Source organism: Hyperolius riggenbachi, chromosome 3 (assembly GCF_040937935.1).
Source record: "Hyperolius riggenbachi isolate aHypRig1 chromosome 3, aHypRig1.pri, whole genome shotgun sequence".
NCBI lineage: Eukaryota > Metazoa > Chordata > Amphibia > Anura > Hyperoliidae > Hyperolius > Hyperolius riggenbachi.
In genome coordinates, this window is record NC_090648.1 from 518163531 (window position 1) to 518187050 (window position 23520).

The 23520-nt window shown below is 52.9% G+C and overlaps 1 protein-coding gene across 3 annotated transcripts in view; it reads left to right on the top strand.

The window, feature by feature from the left end:
• Positions 1–23520, top strand: part of CSF1R (colony stimulating factor 1 receptor) — a 201857-nt gene that overhangs the window by 117250 nt on the left and 61087 nt on the right. For 2 of the 3 annotated variants that reach the window (XM_068278423.1, XM_068278425.1), the window contains exons 10-11: positions 652–764; positions 18852–18978. In XM_068278423.1, coding sequence (XP_068134524.1) covers positions 652–764; positions 18852–18978 — 240 coding nt within the window. The remainder of the gene's footprint in view (positions 1–651; positions 765–18851; positions 18979–23520) is intronic. The other variant, XM_068278424.1, reaches the window with a different exon arrangement.

Sequence of the window (23520 nt, forward strand, 5' to 3'; positions counted from 1 at the left end):
GTGTGTAGCAGCTGTCCCATAACTAATTAGTGTAGGTAGGCAAATGGTATAAAGGACCTTGCTTGGAGGAGGAGGGAGGGAGGGTGGGTCCTCCAGCAATGATGTGTATTTCACTCAATTAGGTGTGGCTCCAGGTATTAGAGCTTTTGAAACATGTTTTCTATCATTTTTCCAGCTGATAGAATGTTTTAAAACTTTGAAAGTTCGCCTCCCCATTGAAGTCTATTGCGGTTCGCGAACTTTTTCGCGAACCGAACCTTTTGCGGAAGTTCGCGAACAGGGTTCGCGAACCTAAAATCGGAGGTTCGGCCCAACTCTAATCTAGAGTACAGTGTGTAAAGCCATCGCACAAGGATACAGAATATTAGATGTAGAGTACAGTGTGCAAAGCCATCGCACAAGGATACAGAATATTAGATGTAGAGTACAGTGTGTAAAGCCATCGCACAAGGATGCAGGATATTAGATATACAGTTTGATAGTATACAGGCTGGTGATTGCTTGTAAACACCAGGCAACTAGAGAGTCTCCTTATCTCTTCAGGTATGTATTATAACTAATCAGGGAGGCGGCTTAGAGAATTTATACATGGATTTCTGTCTAGCAACAGAACGAGAAATAATTCAATAACTGTTCCCTTTTTTTTATCAGCAGTGTCAAGCGGGATCGAGCAGCACCTCTTCAAGCCGGTAGTGTATGGATTGTCTGCATTGGGAGTCTTACTTCTGCTGGTGACAGCCTTCGCGTGCTATAAATATCAGCAGGTAATTATGTTGGAACTTACTGTCTCTCTGTTGTCACTTTTGGTAAATATTGAGACACAATCTACAGACAAGCTTCTCTGGAGATTACCGGACGGGTTAACCCGTAAGTGCTTCCGAAAGCAGGAAAGCGGATTGCAAAATGTATGCAGGAAACTGAGTACAATCTGACATATTATAGTCGCAAGAGCCGGGACCAGATTTACATTCTGCTTCTAAAGGGGTTCTCTGGTATGTTTAAAAAAGCTAAACTGACACTTACCTGAGGCTTCTATCGGCCCCCTGCAGCTGTAATGTCCTGCGCCGTCCTCCTCCGGTGCTCCGTTCCCTGCCGCCGGTAACCTGCTAATTATTCGCATAACTAGAGGAATAGAACTGCGGCTGCGCGGCCGGGCACATACTCGTTCCCACGCGTGTCTTCAGGAGCTCACTGCGCAGGCACAGTAAGAGAAAACTTCGTAATGCGCCTGTGCAGTAAGCTCCCAATGATGGGCTCGGGAGAGCGCTCTCATGCGCCGCCACAACTGCGCAGCCACAGTTCGTGGCATCGGAGTAGGACGGCGCGGACATTACAGCTGCAGGGGGCCGATAGAAGCCCCAGGTCGGTGTCCGTTTTAGCTTTTTTAAACATACTAGAGAACCCCTTTAAAGATAATCTGAAGCCTAATTTAAAACAGATACTTGCCTAAGGAGAGGGAAGACTCTGTGTCCTATAGAGCCTTCCCATTCTCCTGCCAGTCTCCCCGTTCCCCTTCCGCAGGCTTCTCGGTATAAATCTCCCACCGCGAGAGACTTCGGCAGTCTTTGGAAGTACTCGGGCTTCCGAAGACCGACGGCTCTGTACTGCACATGTGCGCGAGAAAGGGCGCTCACACGTGCGCAGTATAGAGTGGCCCATCTTCAGAAGTCCGAGTTCTTCCAAAGACTGCCAAAGCCAGTTCAACCTGGAAGAGAGTAGTCTACGGCCTATGTGGTCCTATGTGGATGTGGTTGCTTCAGAGGAGAGATCTAACTGGTCTGTTCCCAATACAATATAATAAGCCTCAAGATGCTTTTACCTTCTAACCTCTCCCCATAGCAGAATTATCTTCACTGGATGACGTGACACTTTGTAATTCTTTATCAGTGAGAAGATAGCCTGTCCACGTTACACAATACGCCACACAACCCATGTGCGGTCACCAACAGGAAGCAGGAAGTCGTGTTCTGAGTCTTGAGAAATCTCAGCCAGACCTCTCTGTTTCTGCGGTGAGCAGCCGGAAGACAACAAAATCTGAAAGCTGGTTACAAAAGCAGGAAGAGAAACTAAGGAGCATCAGAATTCTGCAGAGCAGACAAGATCAATTTACGTAAAAAGAGGAAAAAGTGTGAAATTCCGAGACCTGTAAAACACTGAAGACAAGATAGAGATGTTTCTTTGGAAAAGGGGACACGTGGAGGGCTATAATCATAGCACTATACTGCTGCTGACTCATTTGCATAGATAAATGCACTACCACGTTTACCCGAATTTAAGACCTCCCTTGAAAATAACCTATCATATATTTTGAGTATGCTCAAAATATAAGACCTCCCCCTAATATAAGACCAAATGGCAGACCTGCTTCTGCTCGCCTGCCTGCACGCTCGCTCCCTTTACCTTCCCTGCTCTCCCTCCTGGCTCCCTCCTTAAAGTGCAGAACCCTCTGCTGATTATGCCTGGAATCATTCACACCGCAGATTAGTGGTGACTTGTGGTGAAAGCAGCTATGCTAATGTATCCAGTAACAGTGCCGCCCTGTACAGGAAGTGATCTCTGTTTACTTCCTGTTGGCGCTGTTACTGGATACATTACCGTAGCTGATTTCACCGCGAGTCACCGCTAATTAAAAGTATGTTGGGGAAAAATCGGTTCAGGGGTACTTTAAGTGTTATTTCTCCTAGAGTCAGTTAGAAGGGGATTTCAGCTACTGTCATACCAATAGCGATGTAGCCAACATCAAATTTTCTGGTAACAAATGCAAATTTTCGGCAAACATTCCCAAACAAGCCGTTAGAGATGGCCTGAATGGTTCGATTGCGAACCGATTCGCGCAAACTTCGGTAGTTCGCGTTCACGGTGAACTGCGAACTTTATGCCAGTTTGACCCGCTCTCTATACTACATCATTAGGCTGAACTTTGACCCTCTACATCACAGTCAGCAGACACATGACAGCCAATCAGGCTGCATTCCCTCCTGGAGCCACTCCCCCCCCTTATAAAAGGCAGACAGCATCGGCCATTCCCCTCACTCGTGTGGCTGCAGTAATTAAAGAAGGGAGAGGAACCTACTGTAGACATAGGGAAAGCTTAGTTAGGCTCTTGTTAGGCTTGTTAGCTTGCTCCTTGCTGACACTTATTGCTAAAAAGCAACCCACAACAGCTCTTTTGAGAGTTAATGTTGTTCTTGTGATCTTCTTCTTTTTTTTTTTTCTGTGTGTCCCACTGACACTTGCATATACAGCCCTGTCAGTCAGTTGCAGCTGGCCCTTGGCCCCTTGCTAATTCCTACTGTGCCACTGCCAGGCCCAGCACATTCAGTGCCTATATTTTCACTGCACGTGTGTGACAGCTGCACATTTGTAATACCAGTCCCTGCATACCTGTTCATGTTTACTACACCTGCGTGACAGAAGCATGCACTGTTATATACCAGTCACTGCACCTGTTCACTGTACCTGTGTGTGTGACAGCTGCACATTTGTAATACCAATCCCTGCATACCTGTTCAGTGCACCTACCTACGTGACCGCACGCAGTGTTATAGTATATACCAGTCACTGTACCTGTTCACTGTACCTGTGTGTGTGACAGCTGCACATTTGTAATACCAGTCACAGAAGCACGCAGTGTTATATACCAGATGAAAAACTTGAAAAAGCGGAGGGTGTGCCTCCGCAAAACGTGTTGTTTATTTTAATACATTTGTACTTTTTTAGTACGTTGCACCTTTTTATTTGCCATACGCAGCTGCGGGGTGGTACAAACCTGTAGCTGCCTGATTGGAGTATCCATTCCAGATATCGCTCGCCGTATTCTTAGGCGAGCGTCCTGGTTGCCCTAGTTACTGATACTGGAGGATCCTGGGACGTGATGTCACATCCGCCCCCGCGACTGTGGAGAGCCTGGTCCCCAGCTCGGCATAGCGGGAAGCAAGAGTGCTGAGGCTTTGTATGCTGTGCCAGCCACTTCAGAACCAGGTGAGATATGCCTAGTAGAAGTGCCAATTGTGTCCTCTGAAAGCTCAAAGCGCCCCTTCTCTTCTTACCCTTGTTATATACCAGTCACTGCACCTGTTCATGGTACCTGTGTGTGTGACAGCTGCACATTGTATTGATAACAGTCACTGCATACCTGTTCAGTGCACCTACGTGACAGCACGCAGTGTTATATTATATACCAGTCACTGCATACCTGCTCACGGTACCTGTGTGTGTGACAGCTGCACATTTGTAATACAAGTCACTGCATACCTGTTCACTGCACCTGTGTGACCGCACGCTGTTTTATATACCAGTCTATGCATACCTGTTAACTGCACCTGTGTGACAGCTGCACATTGTATCAGTCAAGTCAGTGCATGCCTTTCACTTCATCCACCCCGATATGGACAAAACAGGTAGAGGCAGAGGCAGACCCAGAGGCAGACCACCCGGCAGGTCTGTTCGAGGTCGTGCTGACGTAATTTTGTGCGGCCCTGGACCAAAGTACAGTGCTCAGAAGAAGGCACGTGCCATCCACTCCCAAGATTGTCAGGACTATTTAACACAGAACACCTCATTTTCCGCAGCCACCAGCGCTACTGCAAGCACCACATCCGCTGCATTTGACACTTTGCAGGAGTTATTTGGTGGGGAATTCACTGATTCACAGCCATTATTGTTACAACAAGATGAAGGCGCTGTCCCAAGACTAAGTCGCTCCCCACACAGAATCTCTGCTTGCAGGCCACTTGACTGCCTTCTCCGCCACCACCAACAGGGTCCACGATACCTGAATATTTAAGGCTGCTGCTAGCAGCGGACGCTATAATAAATTTTTCCTGGTGCGTGTACATGTCTGCCTAATTTTTCTGGCTGCACTGCGGGCGGCTACAACAACAAAACAAAAGGCATGTACATGTGCCCATCCCCCTTCATGATCATTACCTTGCCGCGGTAAAGGGGCTTGCGTATCACGATGAAACAATGACCACCGGCTATATGAGTGTTTTTTTGGGGGGGAGGGGGGCACACCCAAGATAATAAGGTCGTTGCTTCATTGTGGACAGACCAAATTCGATCAGCTGGACAGTCACTGTTCTATCATTGAGCTACCACAGCCCGGCGACCATATGGGCTTGAAAACCGCCATGGCCTACACTCTGGCCACGGTGCTCACCAGTCCAGCACGGCCGTCACTACACAAACAGCTGTTTGCGGTGTGTTACACAGTGAGTTTGGTGTGTCAGTGTGAAGCAGAACTCTAATTACACTACCTGATTGATGTATACACATGCAAGATGTTTTAAAGCACTTTAGGCCTCCAATTTAGCATTCAATGTGATTTCTGCCCTTAAAACGCTGTTGTGCATCACTTTTGTGGCCAGCAGAAATGTTTCTAGTATTCAAAGTTCGCCTCCCCATTGAAGTCTATTGCGGTTCACGAAGTTTGCGCAAACCGAACTTTCGCGGAAGTTCGAGTTTGAGGTTCGCGAACCTAAAATCAGAGGTTCGAGACATCTCTACAAGCCGTTCGCGGCATGCTCCATAGACCTCAATGGGCAGGCAAACATTAAAACTTTCAGGTCATCTCTGCAGCCCCAATTTGTTTTAAAAAGGTGTAAAAAGTGTACAAAAACCCGGACAGTGGCCTGTCGGAGGAGGATCAAGTGCGAAATAGTCCCCAAAAATACGTGTCTTGCACAAATGCTTTTTTGATGGTTAATTTTAAAGCTAATGGCTGCCGACTTTAGCGGTTAATAGCAAAGCTCCCGTACTTACTACAAACACCAAATCTGCAGGGTGTGTTAAGGAGGACAGTGGGAACAAGAAGAATTTTTTTTTTCAAAAAGACCTTGTAGTTTTTGACAACATCAAGGTTAAAGTTAGAGGAAAAAGTTGCAATTTAAATGTGGTAAAATGATATCAACATGTATATACTGTAAATACATTTTTTTTTTACGTTATAGAGTGTGGGAAATGTAAAAAAAAATGGTGTGGGGTCCCCCTCCCAAGCCTCTTTAACCCCTTGTCCCCCATACAGGCTGGGATAACCATAATGAGGAGCCCCGGCAGACTGGGGCTTCGCACCCTGAGCTATACCAGCCCGCATGGTCCATGGTAGGGGCAGCCAAGCCTTCCCCTCTCCCCCGGAGCCATTGTACAATCCATGGACAAGGGGCTCTTCCCCATCTCCAGTGCCCTAGGAGGAGGTGGGGGCGATGACTCCCTGGGGGAGCCCCAGATGTCTGGCTCTCCCTCCCAGGAGAATGCATATTGGGGTATATAGTACCCCTTACCCATTTCCACAAAGGGTTAAAAGAAATAAAAACATAAAAAGAACAAAAAAATAAATTAACCATAAATACTTACCTTTGGGAAATGCTCCCACGCCAACATCCTCTAACTTGCAAGCTTGATTAAAGATCTCCTCTAACCCACCGCGACACGCGCCGTGCACCACACATACTTAGTATAACTACAGCATAGCATCTTTACATTTGGCTCCAAGGCTGCCTATTGGTCTTAATAGACCAATGGGGAGCCTTGGAGCCAAATGTAAAGATGCTTTTTTTTCATTCTACTGTTTTTATTTCTTTTAATCCTTTGTGGAAATGAGTAAGAGTGTGTGGGAATGGATAACATCCCTTGAGATGTGCATCTGTGCTAACTAGAGGGAGCTCTTCAGTGTATCAGTACAGAGATGAGCACATCTAAAGGGATACAGAAAAGCCTTTTTAAATATCTCCTCCTGTTCTGAAGTCCCGCCCCCCCAGAGTATCAGACCAAATGGGAATGGGGTGAGAAGCAGGGCTGTGTGGCTCTCCCTATTGGCTGTCTGCTATGTCTGTCAGTGTTACTGCATGGAGAAGTGAGAGTTGTAGATAAATACTGAACACTTTTACATGATTTACCGAATGTTTTAGGCTGCTTTCACACATTAGAGCAGCCTGTAACGCAGCCCACCGCACAGCAATGAAAAATCAATGGGCTGTTCACAGTGCCCACGTTGCGTTACATTGTAACGCTGGACGTTTAAAGAAAGTGCAGCATGCTGTGCGTAATACGCAGTTTTAGCTGCGTTACACTGTTTGCACATGCTCAGTAATGTGTTTTTTTTATTTTTTCGTTCAGGGGAGGAGGAGGGGAGAGTCCGCTCTTGTGGCCAGCCACATGGCTAATTAATATTCACTGCACTGCAGTGTTTACTTCCTGGAGCGGCCGCTTATTGGCTGGCGGGACCACGTAATGCGAAGTGTTCCGATCACGTGGTCTCCACAGTCTTTTGCCGCACGCGCCGTTTTCGTCCGATAGTATGCGTCAAAAAGTACGCATCACGGATGCATCAAGAGACGCATAACGCGGCTCTATATAACGTCCAACTTCAAAGCTCACATGCGTTGCGTTGGGGGCACGCTATGCGACCTTAACGTCGCATCTAACGCAATGTCCTAGTGGGAAAGAGCCCTTAATCTTTGTGAATTGCAATTTTTTGACATTTGTTGGGGTATTTACTGCACAAGTTGGTCATTTTACTCAGCAATATGGTAATAGGTTTAGTGAATTGGCATTTAGCTATGTGATCAGTAAAATCAGCTGTTTCCTGAGTGAATTGAGGCCTTTGTGTTCGGCTGAGAATATTCGCCACTCCGGATCTTTCAATGATACATCAGGGTGGCTTTGTTAAAGGGAATGTCCAAGCAAAATAAAAAAAATGAGTTTCACTTATCTGGGGCTTCTACCAGCCCCATGCAGCCATCCTGTGCCCTCGCAGTCACTCACTTCTGCTCCGGTCCCCCGCCACCAGCTAGTTCTGCTTCTACCAGCCCCATGCAGCCATCCTGTGCCCTCGTAGTCACTCACTGCTGCTCCAGTCCCCTGCTGCCAGCTAGTTCTGCTTCTACCAGCCCCCTGCAGCCATCCTGTGCCCTCGTAGTCACTCACTGCTGCTCCAGTCCCCCGCCACCAGCTAGTTCTGCTTCTACCAGCCCCATGCAGCCATCCTGTGCCCTCGTAGTCACTCACTGCTGCTCCAGTACCCCGCCACCAGCTAGTTCTGCTTCTACCAGCCCCCTGCAGCCATCCTGTGCCCTCGTAGTCACTCACTGCTGCTCCAGTCCCCCGCTGCCAGCTAGTTCTGCTTCTACCAGCCCCCAGCAGCCGTCCTGTGCCCTCGTAGTCACTCACTGCTGCTCCAGTCCCCCGCTGCCAGCTAGTTCTGCTTCTACCAGCCCCCTGCAGCCGTCCTGTGCCCTTGTAGTCACTCACTGCTGCTCCAGTCCCCCGCTGCCAGCTAGTTCTGCTTCTACCAGCCCCCAGCAGCCGTCCTGTGCCCTCGTAGTCACTCACTGCTGCTCCAGTCCCCCGCTGCCAGCTAGTTCTGCTTCTACCAGCCCCCAGCAGCCGTCCTGTGCCCTCGTAGTCACTCACTGCTACTCCAGTCCCCCGCTGCCAGCTAGTTCTGCTTCTACCAGCCCCCATGCAGCCGTCCTGCGCCCTCGTAGTCACTCACTGCTGCTCCGGTCCCCCACCACCAGCTAGTTCTGCTTCTACCAGCCCCATGCAGCCATCCTGTGCCCTCGCAGTCACTCACTGCTGCTCCAGTCCCCCATCACCAGCTAGTTATGCTTCTACCAGCCCCATGCAGCCATCCTGTGCCCTCGTAGTCACTCACTGCTGCTCCAGTCCCCTGCTGCCAGCTAGTTCTGCTTCTACCAGCCCCCTGCAGCCATCCTGTGCCCTCGTAGTCACTCACTGCTGCTCCAGTCCCCCGCTGCCAGCTAGTTCTGCTTCTACCAGCCCCATGCAGCCATCCTGTGCCCTCGTAGTCACTCACTGCTGCTGCAGTCCCCTGCCACCAGCTAGTTCTGCTTCTACCAGCCCCATGCAGCCATCCTGTGCCCTCGTAGTCACTCACTGCTGCTCCAGTCCCCTGCCGCCAGCTAGTTCTGCTTCTACCAGCCCCCTGCAGCCGTCCTGTGCCCTCGTAGTCACTCACTGCTGCTCCAGTCTCCCGCCACCAGCTAGTTCTGCTTCTACCAGCCCCTGCAGCCATCCTTTGCCCTCGTAGTCACTGCGGCTCCAGTACCCTGCCACCAGCTAGTTCTGCTTCTACCAGCTCCCTGCAGCCATCCTGTGCCCTCGCAGTCACTCACTGCTGCTCCAGTCCCCCGCCACCAGCTAGTTCTGCTTCTACCAGCCCCATGCAGCCATCCTGTGCCCTTGTAGTCACTCACTGCTGCTCCAGTCCTTCACCGCCAGCTAGTTTTGCTTCTACCAGCCCCATGCAGCCATCCTGTGCCCTCGTAGTCACTCACTGCTGCTCCAGTACCCCGCCACCAGCTAGTTCTGCTTCTACCAGCCCCCTGCAGCCATCCTGTGCCCTCGTAGTCACTCACTACTGCTCCAGTCCCTCACTGCCAGCTAGTTCTGCTTCTACCAGCCCCATGCAGCCATCCCGTGCCCTCGTAGTCACTCACTACTGCTCCAGTCCCTCACTGCCAGCTAGTTCTGCTTCTACCAGCCCCATGCAGCCATCCTGTGCCCTCGCAGTCACTCACTGCTGCTCCAGTCCTCTGCCTCCAGCTATTTCTGCTTCTACCAGCCCCTTGCAGCCATCCTGTGCCCTCATAGTCACTCACTGCTGCTCCAGTCCCCCGCTGCCAGCTAGTTCTGCTTCTACCAGCCCCATGCAGCCATCCTGTGCCCTCGCAGTCACTCACTGCTGCTCCAGTCCCCCGCCGCCAGCTAGTTCTGCTTCTACCAGCCCCATGCAGCCATCCCGTGCCCTCGTAGTCACTCACTGCTGCTCCAGTCCCCCGCCACCAGCTAGTTCTGCTTCTACCAGCCCCATGTAGCCATCCTGTGCCCTCGTAGTCACTCACTGCTGCTCCAGTCCCCCGCTGCCAGCTAGTTCTGCTTCTACCAGCCCCATGCAGCCATCCTGTGCCCTCGCAGTCACTCACTGTTGCTCCAGTCCCCCGCCGCCAGCTAGTTCTGCTTCTACCAGCCCCATGCAGCCATCCTGTGCCCTCGCAGTCACTCACTGCTGCTCCAGTCCTCCGCCTCCAGCTATTTCGGCTTCTACCAGCCCCTTGCAGCCATCCTGTGCCCTCATAGTCACTCACTGCTGCTCCAGTCCCCCGCTGCCAGCTAGTTCTGCTTCTACCAGCCCCATGCAGCCATCCTGTGCCCTTGTAGTCACTCACTGCTGCTCCGGTCCCCCGCCACCAGCTAGTTCTGCTTCTACAAGCCCCCTGCAGCCATCCTGTGCCCTCGCAGTCACTCACTGCTGCTCCAGTCCCCCGCCGCCAGCTAGTTCTGCTTCTACCAGCCCCATGCAGCCATCCTGTGCCCTCGTAGTCACTCACTGCTGCTCCAGTCCCCCGCCGCCAGCTAGTTCTGCTTCTACCAGCCCCCTGCAGCCATCCTGTGCCCTCGTAGTCACTCACTGCTGCTGCAGTCCCCTGCCACCAGCTAGTTCTGCTTCTACCAGCCCCATGCAGCCATCCTGTGCACTCGCAGTCACTCATGGCTCTTCCGGTCCCCCGCCACCAGCTAGTTCTGCTTCTGCCAGCCCCATGCAGCAATCCTGTGCCCTCGTAGTCACTCACTGCTGCTCCAGTCCCCCGCCACCAGCTAGTTCTGCTTCTACCAGCCCCATGCAGCCATCCTGTGCCCTCGTAGTCACTCACTGCTGCTCCAGTCCCCCGCCGCCAGCTAGTTCTGCTTCTACCAGCCCCCTGCAGCCATCCTGTGCCCTCGTAGTCACTCACTGCTGCTGCAGTCCCCTGCCACCAGCTAGTTCTGCTTCTACCAGCCCCATGCAGCCATCCTGTGCACTCGCAGTCACTCATGGCTCTTCCGGTCCCCCGCCACCAGCTAGTTCTTCTTCTGCCAGCCCCATGCAGCAATCCTGTGCCCTCGTAGTCACTCACTGCTGCTCCAGTCCCCCGCCACCAGCTAGTTCTGCTTCTACCAGCCCCATGCAGCCATCCTGTGCCCTCGTAGTCACTCACTGCTGCTCCAGTCCCCCGCCGCCAGCTAGTTCTGCTTCTACCAGCCCCATGCAGCCATCCTGTGCCCTCGCAGTCACTCACTGTTGCTCCAGTCCCCCGCCGCCAGCTAGTTCTGCTTCTTCCAGCCCCATGCAGCCATCCTGTGGCCTCGCAGTCACTCACTGCTGCTCCAGTCCTCCGCCTCCAGCTATTTCTGCTTCTACCAGCCCCTTGCAGCCATCCTGTGCCCTCATAGTCACTCACTGCTGCTCCAGTCCCCCGCCGCCAGCTAGTTCTGCTTCTACCAGCCCCATGCAGCCATCCTGTGCCCTCATAGTCACTCACTGCTGCTCCAGTCCCCCGCTGCCAGCTAGTTCTGCTTCTACCAGCCCCATGCAGCCATCCCGTGCCCTCGCAGTCACTCACTGCTGCTCCAGTCCCCCGCTGGGAGCTTGCCGACCTCGGAGGTTGGTGGGACTCATTGCGTACATTTTTACGCATTCCCACTAGTGCAGGAACATTAACACATACATTTTTACGCGTTACTGGTTTAATGCGTACATTTTTACGCATTGAACCAGTAATATATGTGTTAATGTTCCTGCACTAGTGGGAATGCGTAAAAATGTACGCAATGAGTCCCGCCGACCTCCGAGGTCGGCAAGCTCCCAGCGGGGGACTGGAGCAGCAGTGAGTGACTATGAGGGCACAGGATGGCTGCATGGGGCTGGTAGAAGCCCCAGGTAAGTGAAACTCATTTTTTTATTTTGCTTGGACGTTCCCATTAAAACGTGTATTTGTGAATACCTTCTGTTGGATTGAAGGCAAAAATTGTATTTTTACTGATAATTTGGGAATGTGCTGAGTTGGTCATTTTGCTGCGGTTGGCTTAAAGAGAACCCGAGGTGGCATATTATATTCCTAATAGGATCAAAAGGCATGTCGTGTGCACAATGACATCCCTGTGGGTCAGTGTACCGCCGGTGCCAGCACCCCCCTGTGCTCTGCTGCCCCCCCCCCCCTGCGCCGCGCTGCACCGCCTTAAAACATCACCAGGCTAGTGACAGGCTAGTGTCGCTAGCTGGCTTTATTTATGTGAGGCTGTCAGTCAGCCGTGTAGCATCTCCGCCTGATAACACATAGGAGCACTTCCTGGGTCGCGGCTTGGCTTCCTATTGGTGGAGCTAACAGAGGCGGGGAGCGGCGGGGGGGGCGGAGCATTATCAGGGAGAGGTGCTACAAGGCTGACTGACAGCCTCACAAATAAACCCAGCTAGCGACAAGCAGATTGTCGCTAGGCGAGCGATCTTTTAAGGACAGTGCACCGCGGCGAAGGGAGGGGCAGGCAGCGGCGGCATGACCCCGAGGCATTGTCCTATTAGGATTATCATATGCCACCTCGGGTTCTCTTTAATAACTTCAATATTAACACTAAACTGAATAGAGGAAACTCTGCAAAAATTTAGTGAAGATTACGTACGCGTATGTATATGTACGCCGCCGGAGATTGGAGCTGCGGGAGGGAGAGCCGCCATTCTGCTCACCCTGCGCCCAGCTCACCAGCGGTGTGCACATAGGTATGTGTATGTATATGTACGCCGCCAGAGATTGGAGCTGCAGGAGGGAGAGCCGCCATTCTGCTCACCCTGCGCCCAGCTCACCGGCGGTGTGCACATAGGTATGTGTATGTATATGTACGCTGCTGGAGATTGGAGCTGCAGGAGGGAGAGCCGCTATTCTGCTCACCCTGCGCCCAGCTCACCAGCGGCGTGCACATAGGTATGTGTATGTATATGTACGCTGCCGGAGATTGGAGCTGCAGGAGGGAGAGCCGCCATTCTGCTCGCTCTGCGCCCAGCTCACTGGCGGTGTGCACATAGGTATGCGTATGTATATGTACGCCGCCAGAGATTGGAGCTGCAGGAGGGAGAGCTGCCATTCTGCTCACCCTGCGCCCAGCTCACCGGCGGTGTGCACATAGGTATGTGTATGTATATGTACGCCGCCGGAGATTGGAGCTGCAGGAGGGAGAGCCGCCTTTCTGCTCACTCTGCGCCCAGCTCACCGGCGGTGTGCACATAGGTATGTGTATGTATATGTACGCCGCCAGAGATTGGAGCTGCAGGAGGGAGAGCCGCCTTTCTGCTCACCCTGCGCCCAGCTCACCAGCGGTGTGCATATAGGTATGTGTATGTATATGTACGCTGCCGGAGATTGGAGCTGCAGGAGGGAGAGCCGCCATTCTGCTCACCCTGCGCCCAGCTCACCAGCGGTGTGCATATAGGTATGTGTATGTATATGTACGCTGCCGGAGATTGGAGCTGCAGGAGGGAGAGCCACCATTCTGCTCACCCTGCGCCCAGCTCACCGGCGGTGTGCACATAGGTATGTGTATGTATATGTACGCTCCGGAGATTGGAGCTGCAGGAGGGAGAGCCGCCATTCTGCTCACCCTGCGCCCAGCTCACCAGCGGTGTGCATATAGGTATGTGTATGTATATGTACGCTGCCGGAGATTGGAGCTGCAGGAGGGAGAGCCACCATTCTGCTCACCCTGCGCCCAGCTCACTGGCGGTGTGCACATAGGTATGTGTATGTATATGTACGCTGCCGGAGATTGGAGCTGCAGGAGGGAGAGCCGCCTTTCTGCTCACCCTGCGCCCAGCTCACCAGCGGTGTGCACATAGGTATGCGTATGTATATGTACGCTGCCGGAGATTGGAGCTGCAGGAGGGAGAGCCGCCATTCTGCTCACCCTGCGCCCAGCTCACCAGGGGCGTGCACATAGGTATGTGTATGTATATGTACGCTGCCGGAGATTGGAGCTGCAGGAGGGAGAGCCGCCATTCTGCTCACCCTGCGCCCAGCTCACCAGCTGTGTGCACATAGGTATGCGTATGTATATGTACGCCGCCAGAGATTGGAGCTGCGGGAGGGAGAGCCGCCATTCTGCTCACCCTGCGCCCAGCTCACCAGCGGTGTGCACATAGGTACGCGTATGTATATGTACGCCGCCGGAGATTGGAGCTGCAGGAGGGAGAGCCGCCTTTCTGCTCACCCTGCGCCCAGCTCACCGGCGGTGTGCACATAGGTATGTGTATGTATATGTACGCCGCCAGAGATTGGAGCTGCAGGAGGGAGAGCCGCCTTTCTGCTCACCCTGCGCCCAGCTCACCGGCGGTGTGCACATAGGTACGCGTATGTATATGTACGCCGCCGGAGATTGGAGCTGCGGGAGGGAGAGCCGCCATTCTGCTCACCCTGCGCCCAGCTCACCAGCTGTGTGCACATAGGTATGTGTATGTATATGTACGCTCCGGAGATTGGAGCTGCGGGAGGGAGAGCCGCCATTCTGCTCACCCTGCGCCCAGCTCACCAGCGGTGTGCACATAGGTATGTGTATGTATATGTACGCTCCGGAGATTGGAGCTGCAGGAGGGAGAGCCGCCATTCTGCTCACCCTGCGCCCAGCTCACCAGCGGTGTGCATATAGGTATGTGTATGTATATGTACGCTGCCGGAGATTGGAGCTGCAGGAGGGAGAGCCGCCATTCTGCCCGCCCTGCGCCCAGCTCACCAGCGGTGTGCACATAGGGATGTGTATGTATATGTACGCTGCCGGAGATTGGAGCTGCAGGAGGGAGAGCCGCCATTCTGCTCACCCTGCGCCCAGCTCACCAGCGGTGTGCACATAGGTATGTGTATGTATATGTACGCTCCGGAGATTGGAGCTGCAGGAGGGAGAGCCGCCATTCTGCTCACCCTGCGCCCAGCTCACCAGCGGTGTGCATATAGGTATGTGTATGTATATGTACGCTGCCGGAGATTGGAGCTGCAGGAGGGAGAGCCGCCATTCTGCTCACCCTGCGCCCAGCTCACCAGCGGTGTGCATATAGGTATGTGTATGTATATGTACGCTGCCGGAGATTGGAGCTGCAGGAGGGAGAGCCACCATTCTGCTCACCCTGCGCCCAGCTCACCGGCGGTGTGCACATAGGTATGTGTATGTATATGTACGCTCCGGAGATTGGAGCTGCAGGAGGGAGAGCCGCCATTCTGCTCACCCTGCGCCCAGCTCACCAGCGGTGTGCATATAGGTATGTGTATGTATATGTACGCTGCCGGAGATTGGAGCTGCAGGAGGGAGAGCCACCATTCTGCTCACCCTGTGCCCAGCTCACTGGCGGTGTGCACATAGGTATGTGTATGTATATGTACGCTGCCGGAGATTGGAGCTGCAGGAGGGAGAGCCGCCTTTCTGCTCACCCTGCGCCCAGCTCACCAGCGGTGTGCACATAGGTATGTGTATGTATATGTACGCTCCGGAGATTGGAGCTGCAGGAGGGAGAGCCGCCATTCTGCTCACCCTGCGCCCAGCTCACCAGGGGCGTGCACATAGGTATGTGTATGTATATGTACGCTGCCGGAGATTGGAGCTGCAGGAGGGAGAGCCACCATTCTGCTCGCCCTGCGCCCAGCTCACCAGCTGTGTGCACATAGGTATGCGTATGTATATGTACGCTGCCGGAGATTGGAGCTGCAGGAGGGAGAGCCGCCATTCTGCTCACCCTGCGCCCAGCTCACCAGCGGTGTGCACATAGGTATGCGTATGTATATGTACGCTGCCGGAGATTGGAGCTGCAGGAGGGAGAGCCGCCATTCTGCTCACCCTGCGCCCAGCTCACCAGGGGCGTGCACATAGGTATGCGTATGTATATGTACGCTGCCGGAGATTGGAGCTGCAGGAGGGAGAGCCGCCTTTCTGCTCACCCTGCGCCCAGCTCACCAGCGGTGTGCACATAGGTATGTGTATGTATATGTACGCTCCGGAGATTGGAGCTGCAGGAGGGAGAGCCGCCATTCTGCTCACCCTGCGCCCAGCTCACCAGGGGCGTGCACATAGGTATGTGTATGTATATGTACGCTGCCGGAGATTGGAGCTGCAGGAGGGAGAGCCACCATTCTGCTCGCCCTGCGCCCAGCTCACCAGCTGTGTGCACATAGGTATGCGTATGTATATGTACGCTGCCGGAGATTGGAGCTGCAGGAGGGAGAGCCGCCATTCTGCTCACCCTGCGCCCAGCTCACCAGCGGTGTGCACATAGGTATGCGTATGTATATGTACGCTGCCGGAGATTGGAGCTGCAGGAGGGAGAGCCGCCATTCTGCTCACCCTGCGCCCAGCTCACCAGGGGCGTGCACATAGGTATGCGTATGTATATGTACGCTGCCGGAGATTGGAGCTGCAGGAGGGAGAGCCGCCATTCTGCTCGCTCTGCGCCCAGCTCACTGGCGGTGTGCACATAGGTATGTGTATGTATATGTACGCCGCCGGAGATTGGAGCTGCAGGAGGGAGAGCCGCCATTCTGCTCACCCTGCGCCCAGCTCACCAGCGGCGTGCACATAGGTATGTGTATGTATATGTACGCTCCGGAGATTGGAGCTGCAGGAGGGAGAGCCGCCATTCTGCTCACCCTGCGCCCAGCTCACCAGCGGTGTGCATATAGGTATGTGTATGTATATGTACGCTGCCGGAGATTGGAGCTGCAGTAGGGAGAGCCGCCATTCTGCTCGCCCTGCGCCCAGCTCACCAGCTGTGTGCACATAGGTATGCGTATGTATATGTACGCTGCCGGAGATTGGAGCTGCAGGAGGGAGAGCCGCCTTTCTGCTCACCCTGCGCCCAGCTCACCAGCGGTGTGCACATAGGTATGTGTATGTATATGTACGCTCCGGAGATTGGAGCTGCAGGAGGGAGAGCCGCCATTCTGCTCACCCTGCGCCCAGCTCACCAGGGGCGTGCACATAGGTATGTGTATGTATATGTACGCTGCCGGAGATTGGAGCTGCAGGAGGGAGAGCCACCATTCTGCTCGCCCTGCGCCCAGCTCACCAGCTGTGTGCACATAGGTATGCGTATGTATATGTACGCTGCCGGAGATTGGAGCTGCAGGAGGGAGAGCCGCCATTCTGCTCACCCTGCGCCCAGCTCACCAGCGGTGTGCACATAGGTATGCGTATGTATATGTACGCTGCCGGAGATTGGAGCTGCAGGAGGGAGAGCCGCCATTCTGCTCACCCTGCGCCCAGCTCACCAGGGGCGTGCACATAGGTATGCGTATGTATATGTACGCTGCCGGAGATTGGAGCTGCAGGAGGGAGAGCCGCCATTCTGCTCGCTCTGCGCCCAGCTCACTGGCGGTGTGCACATAGGTATGTGTATGTATATGTACGCCGCCGGAGATTGGAGCTGCAGGAGGGAGAGCCGCCATTCTGCTCACCCTGCGCCCAGCTCACCAGCGGCGTGCACATAGGTATGTGTATGTATATGTACGCTCCGGAGATTGGAGCTGCAGGAGGGAGAGCCGCCATTCTGCTCACCCTGCGCCCAGCTCACCAGCGGTGTGCATATAGGTATGTGTATGTATATGTACGCTGCCGGAGATTGGAGCTGCAGTAGGGAGAGCCGCCATTCTGCTCGCCCTGCGCCCAGCTCACCAGCTGTGTGCACATAGGTATGCGTATGTATATGTACGCTGCCGGAGATTGGAGCTGCAGGAGGGAGAGCTGCCATTCTGCTCACCCTGCGCCCAGCTCACCAGGGGCGTGCACATAGGTATGCGTATGTATATGTACGCTGCCGGAGATTGGAGCTGCAGGAGGGAGAGCCGCCATTCTGCTCGCTCTGCGCCCAGCTCACTGGCGGTGTGCACATAGGTATGTGTATGTATATGTACGCCGCCGGAGATTGGAGCTGCAGGAGGGAGAGCCGCCATTCTGCTCACCCTGCGCCCAGCTCACCAGCGGCGTGCACATAGGTATGTGTATGTATATGTACGCCGCCGGAGATTGGAGCTGCAGGAGGGAGAGCCGCCATTCTGCTCGCTCTGCGCCCAGCTCACCGGCGGTGTGCACATAGGTATGTGTATGTATATGTACGCTGCTGGAGATTGGAGCTGCAGGAGGGAGAGCCGCTATTCTGCTCACCCTGCGCCCAGCTCACCAGCGGCGTGCACATAGGTATGTGTATGTATATGTACGCTGCCGGAGATTGGAGCTGCAGGAGGGAGAGCCACCATTCTGCTCACCCTGCGCCCAGCTCACCAGCGGTGTGCATATAGGTATGTGTATGTATATGTACGCTGCCGGAGATTGGAGCTGCAGGAGGGAGAGCCGCCATTCTGCTCACCCTGCGCCCAGCTCACCAGCGGCGTGCACATAGGTATGTGTATGTATATGTACGCTGCCGGAGATTGGAGCTGCAGGAGGGAGAGCCGCCATTCTGCTCACCCTGCGCCCAGCTCACCGGCAGCGTGCATATAGGTATGTGTATGTATATGTACGCTGCCGGAGATTGGAGCTGCAGGAGGGAGAGCCACCATTCTGCTCACCCTGCACCCAGCTCACCAGCGGTGTGCACATAGGTATGTGTATGTATATGTACGCTGCCGGAGATTGGAGCTGCAGGAGGGAGAGCCACCATTCTGCTCACCCTGCGCCCAGCTCACCGGCGGTGTGCACATAGGTATGTGTATGTATATGTACACTGCCGGAGATTGGAGCTGCAGGAGGGAGAGCCACCATTCTGCTCACCCTGCGCCCAGCTCACTACATATGCACACGTATGTACACTTCTCTAAATTTCTGCAGAGTTTCCTCTATTCAGTTCAGTGTTAATATTGAAGTGATTAGGCCAACAATGACCAACTCAGCACATTCTATATTATAAATATTCTAAATTGTATTCCTACTACGAGTCGCAGCAACTTGGAGGGAGAAGTCATTCCCATAACAATAATGTGTAATATCTGATAATAACCTGATGAAGCATATGATCACATTCTTCCCCTCTGTCTTGTTTCACCCAACAGAAACCAAAATTTGAGATCCGCTGGCAGATTGTCCACGTGTCTGAAGGCAACCACTATACTATTATCGACCCCACACAACTGCCCTACAACGAGAAGTGGGAGTTCCCAAGAAACAACCTGCAGTTTGGTAAGAAATAGGAATAAAAATGATATATAATAATAGGATTGGGGTAACTGAATTATATTTCTGCTTGTTATTTTTGTGATAACGTTTATACAGACATATTTTGTGGAGCCAGTGAGTATCTGATTCCCAGTATTCCAGAGCCTTACAAATGTCTGCTACAGGACTACAATTACTAGCTTGCGGTTCTGGGGGGCGGGACACAATCAGCATGGAGTTTGCATGTTCTCGCTGTGTTAGCATGGGTTTCCTTCCTCCAAAGACATACTGATAAGCTAACTGGATCCCTCAAAAGTGTCCATAACTATGCCAGAAACATAAGACTAGGGTAGAGATTACATGGTACCTCTGTTCTGCTTCTGGCTGAAGAAGAAACTTAAGGTTCCCATTCACTAATCAATATTTCTGCAGATTCAACTCCTGTGATCAAATCTGCTGGAGATTGTTGCTCTAAGATGACTGTCCAGTCAAAATTTGATTAAGTTCCGGTTTAAGTAGTTACCGCACCACGTGCAATATATCTACACCCTGACAGGTTTCATCTGAAGTCCCAGGGACGTAGATATTCGTTTCTCCCCGTAATCGCCCGCTGGGGCAATCCTGGCCCTCGTCGCTGCCCATCAGTTGGCTGGATAGTGTAATCATAGCCCCCAACCGTCCCGGATTGGTCGGGATTCTCCCGATTTGGGGGGGCCCTCCCGCTGTCCCGGGCCCCCCCTCTTGAATCCCGGCCGGCTGGGCAGATAATGGAGGCGGAAAAAATGATCGAGGCTCCAGCCGCGGTAATGAGGGATGCGGGAGCTTCACTGCTTCCTCCCTCCCTCTGAATACCCCCCTATGTATGTCTGTGTCCCCCCTCCCTGTAGGCAGAGTGAGCGCAGCGGAGCGGGCAGTCGGGTCCTCTTACCGCTGATGCACGCCGCGCGTACTGTCTCTCTGGCATCGGACCTCCATGTGCTTCCTGTGACGTCATAGTAAACAGGAAGCACATGGAGGTCCGATGCCAGAGAGACAGTACGCGCGGCGTGCATCAGCGGTAAGAGGACCCGACTGCCCGCTCCGCTGCGCTCACTCTGCCTACAGGGAGGGGGGACACAGACATACATAGGGGGGTATTCAGAGGGAGGGAGGGAGGAAGCAGTGAAGCTCCCGCATCCCTCATTACCGCGGCTGGAGCCTCGATCAGTTTTCCTCCATTATCTGCCCAGGCAACCCCCCTCCCTCAACCTAAAAGTGGCACCCTCCTCCCCACCCACAGGCACCCTTACCCTCCTCCCCATCCACGGGCAGGGTGTATGAGGGTATGCTTATAGAAAAAAATATAAGGGTATAAATATTTAATTAAAAAAAATCTTCTAAAAAAACGATGGTAGGCGTGTTGGGGGTGTGGTTAGGGGTGTGGCCAGTGTCCCGGTTTCTTATTTTAAAATGTTGGGAGGTATGGTGTAATGGTTAAGGGCTCTGCCTCTGACACAGGAGACCAGGGTTCGAATCTCGGCTCTGTCTGTTCAGTAAGCCAGCACCTATTCAGTAGGAGGCCTTAGGCAAGTCTTCCTAACACTGCTACTGCCTATAGAGGGCGTCCTAGTGGCTGCAGCTCTGGCGCTTTGAGTCCGCCAGGAGAAAAGCGCGCTATAAGTGTTTGTCTTTGTTGTTGTTGTAGTACACAGAACAGTGAATGGGAATACAGTTCCGATTTACCGATCACAGTGCCTGAGATCAATGATATACAGGTGGTCATTGACAAAAGTGAAAGTAAAGCATATGCATGCTACTTCCTATGACACATGTATGCTGTAAGCAGTACACACTGGGGGGACATCTAGTGGCCAAATAGTAAAATTACACCTACATACATCTCATTAAATAAAAATGTATAAAATATCCCATTAATGAACCCCTTACCTCCCCTCCCATAGTTGCCAAAATAAAACATTTTTATAAAAAAAAAAAAAAAGTGACATTTAACAGCAACAAAAAAAATTAGGGACTCAACTTTTTTAATTTGAAGTTCATGAGGGTATTGTACTGTTATTTTTGCACATAAAGGCTTGTAATAAGTGACGGATACAAATATGAAAAGTACACCCTTATTTCCAAATAAAATATTGTCGTCATATATTGTGATAGGGATATAATTAAATGCTGACTGCCTTCGGGATTCCCTCAGGATCTGAGGCTGAATCTGCGGCAAGGGGAACGGGAACTGGAGGGTGACGTCACAGAATTCACCTGTCACATTTCCATTATTAAAACTAGGGATGATCGAAACGAACAAATTCCGTTCCACCGGAATTTGCGGATTCCGCAAGAGCTAAATTCCGTCGCTATGAGAATTCCGCGGATATTTACGAATTTCAGCTGAATTCCGGATTCCGGTGGAAAAATTATAATAATCGCAAATGGAACCTTGTTTATGCTATATAGTAGCCCATAGACCCTATTGACTGTTCCCTTAGTCCTTTTTTCCCTCCTCCCTCTCTCACCTCCCAGAGGGAGGAGGGTCTCGTCTTCCAGGGAATTGTAGGATTTCAAAAGCCAGCTTACATAGCTTTGCCGGGAATTGAACCCAGGTCTAGTGCTCAGAAGATAGCTCTCTTCACCACGGAAGCTCCTCAGCAGCCGACTCCTCCACCTCCAGCCTCGGGAGCAATACTTCAGTCCGGGACCGCTCCTCAGCCGACATGCGGCCGCACTTCCCCAAGCACAGCTGGCTCAGAGGAAACTGAGCACCGCAGGAGGCTACCCCACAACGGATCCAGCTTTCCACCGAGCCAAGACTCCAGTCCCAACCACCATCTACCACCAGGTGAGACTGTTTTGTGACCCCCTGCCACACAGTCCTGCAAACTTCTGGGGTACTGCGGGGTACTGGGAAAAGAATTTGCACAGCCTCAGCCTTATCACTGCCGGCTTCTTGCACTGTGCTGCTGATGATGGACAGTCTGAGGATCAAGCCCCTGCCAGTTGTGGATTGTGCTGCACTGCTGAGGGGTTGTTATTGTACATGAGGTGTTGTTATTGTACATGCGGGGGACGGTGTCCCACTAATGTGTGACTGTATTGCACGTGTTGTTTTTGTTTTTTGCACATGTGTCACACTGCTGTTGGCCTGTAGTGCACATGCCTCTTACATCCGGGCCACTCTGCAGATGGACTGTGATTGCACTCGCCTCTACATCTGTGTCGCACTGCGGATGAACTGCTATTGCACATGCCCCTACATCTGTGTCACACTGCTGATGGACCGTTATTGCACTCGCCTCTTACTTCTGTGTCACACTGCTGATGGACTGTTATTGCACTCGCCCGACTGTTATTGCACTCGCCTCCTTCATCTGTGTCGCACTGCTGTTGATGGACTGTGATTGCACTCGCCTCTTACATCTGTGTCGTACTGCTGACTGTTATTGCACATGCCTCTTACATCTGCGTCACACTGCTGATGGACTGTTATTGCACATGCCCCTTACATCGGTGTCACACTGCTGATGGACTGTTATTGCACATGCCCCTTACATCTGTTTTGCAATGCGGAGGACTGTTATTGCACATGCCCCTTACATCTGTGCCGCACTGTGGATGGACTGTTTATTGCACATGCCTCTTACATCTGTGTCACACTGCTGATGGACTGTTATTGCACATGCCCCTTACATCTGTGTCGCACTGCTGATGGACTGTTACTGCTCATGCCTCTCACATCTGTGTCACACTGCTGATGGACTGTTATTGCACTCGCCGCTTACTGTGCGGGCTTATCATACATGCCGCAAATGCTACCCTTCCCCCCTCGTACCACCTACTCCAGAGCACAGCTCCTCAAATGGGAACATATCACAGCCGTACACCCGGAGGATGGGCTCCTGTACAACTCTGTTTGGAGCCATGTTCAAGCAATCACTGCTTCTGCGCCCTGGCCTCCCTTTAGCCAGCGCCGCAGGGGATGTCGATCAGGCGTCCGGGCGAGACTGAAGAGGAGAGGCCTGCGGTCAGCCATCCCTGCGGTCCTCCTAGCGAACGTCCGCTCCCTCCCTAACAAGCTAGATGAATTAAGACTCCTCAGCGACAAGAGGGAACTCGGGCATAACACCCCAGTCTTCTGCTTTACTGAAACGTGGCTCCATGACGACATCCCTGAGAGTGCCCTCCAGCTCCCAGGTTTCAGCCTCATCCGAGCAGACCGAGACAGCACCCTCTCTGGGAAAAAGAAAGGAGGTGACATCTGCTTCTACGTCAGCTCAGCCTGGTGCTCAAACACCTCTCTACTGGCCAAGAAATGCACACCAGAACTGGAACTCCTTCTCATTAATTGCAGGCCAAACTACTCGCCCAGGGAGTTCTCCTCCTACGTCCTCGTGGGTGTGTATATCCCTCCTGATGCAGAGATAAATGTGGCCCTGCGTGACCTCAGTGACACCATCATGCAGTGGGAGACGGCACTCCCGGACTCGCTGTTCATTATCTTGGGGGATTTTAACAAGGCCAACCTCCGCAAAGAGCTGCCTCGTTTCCATCAGCACATCACCTGCCCCACCAGGAGTG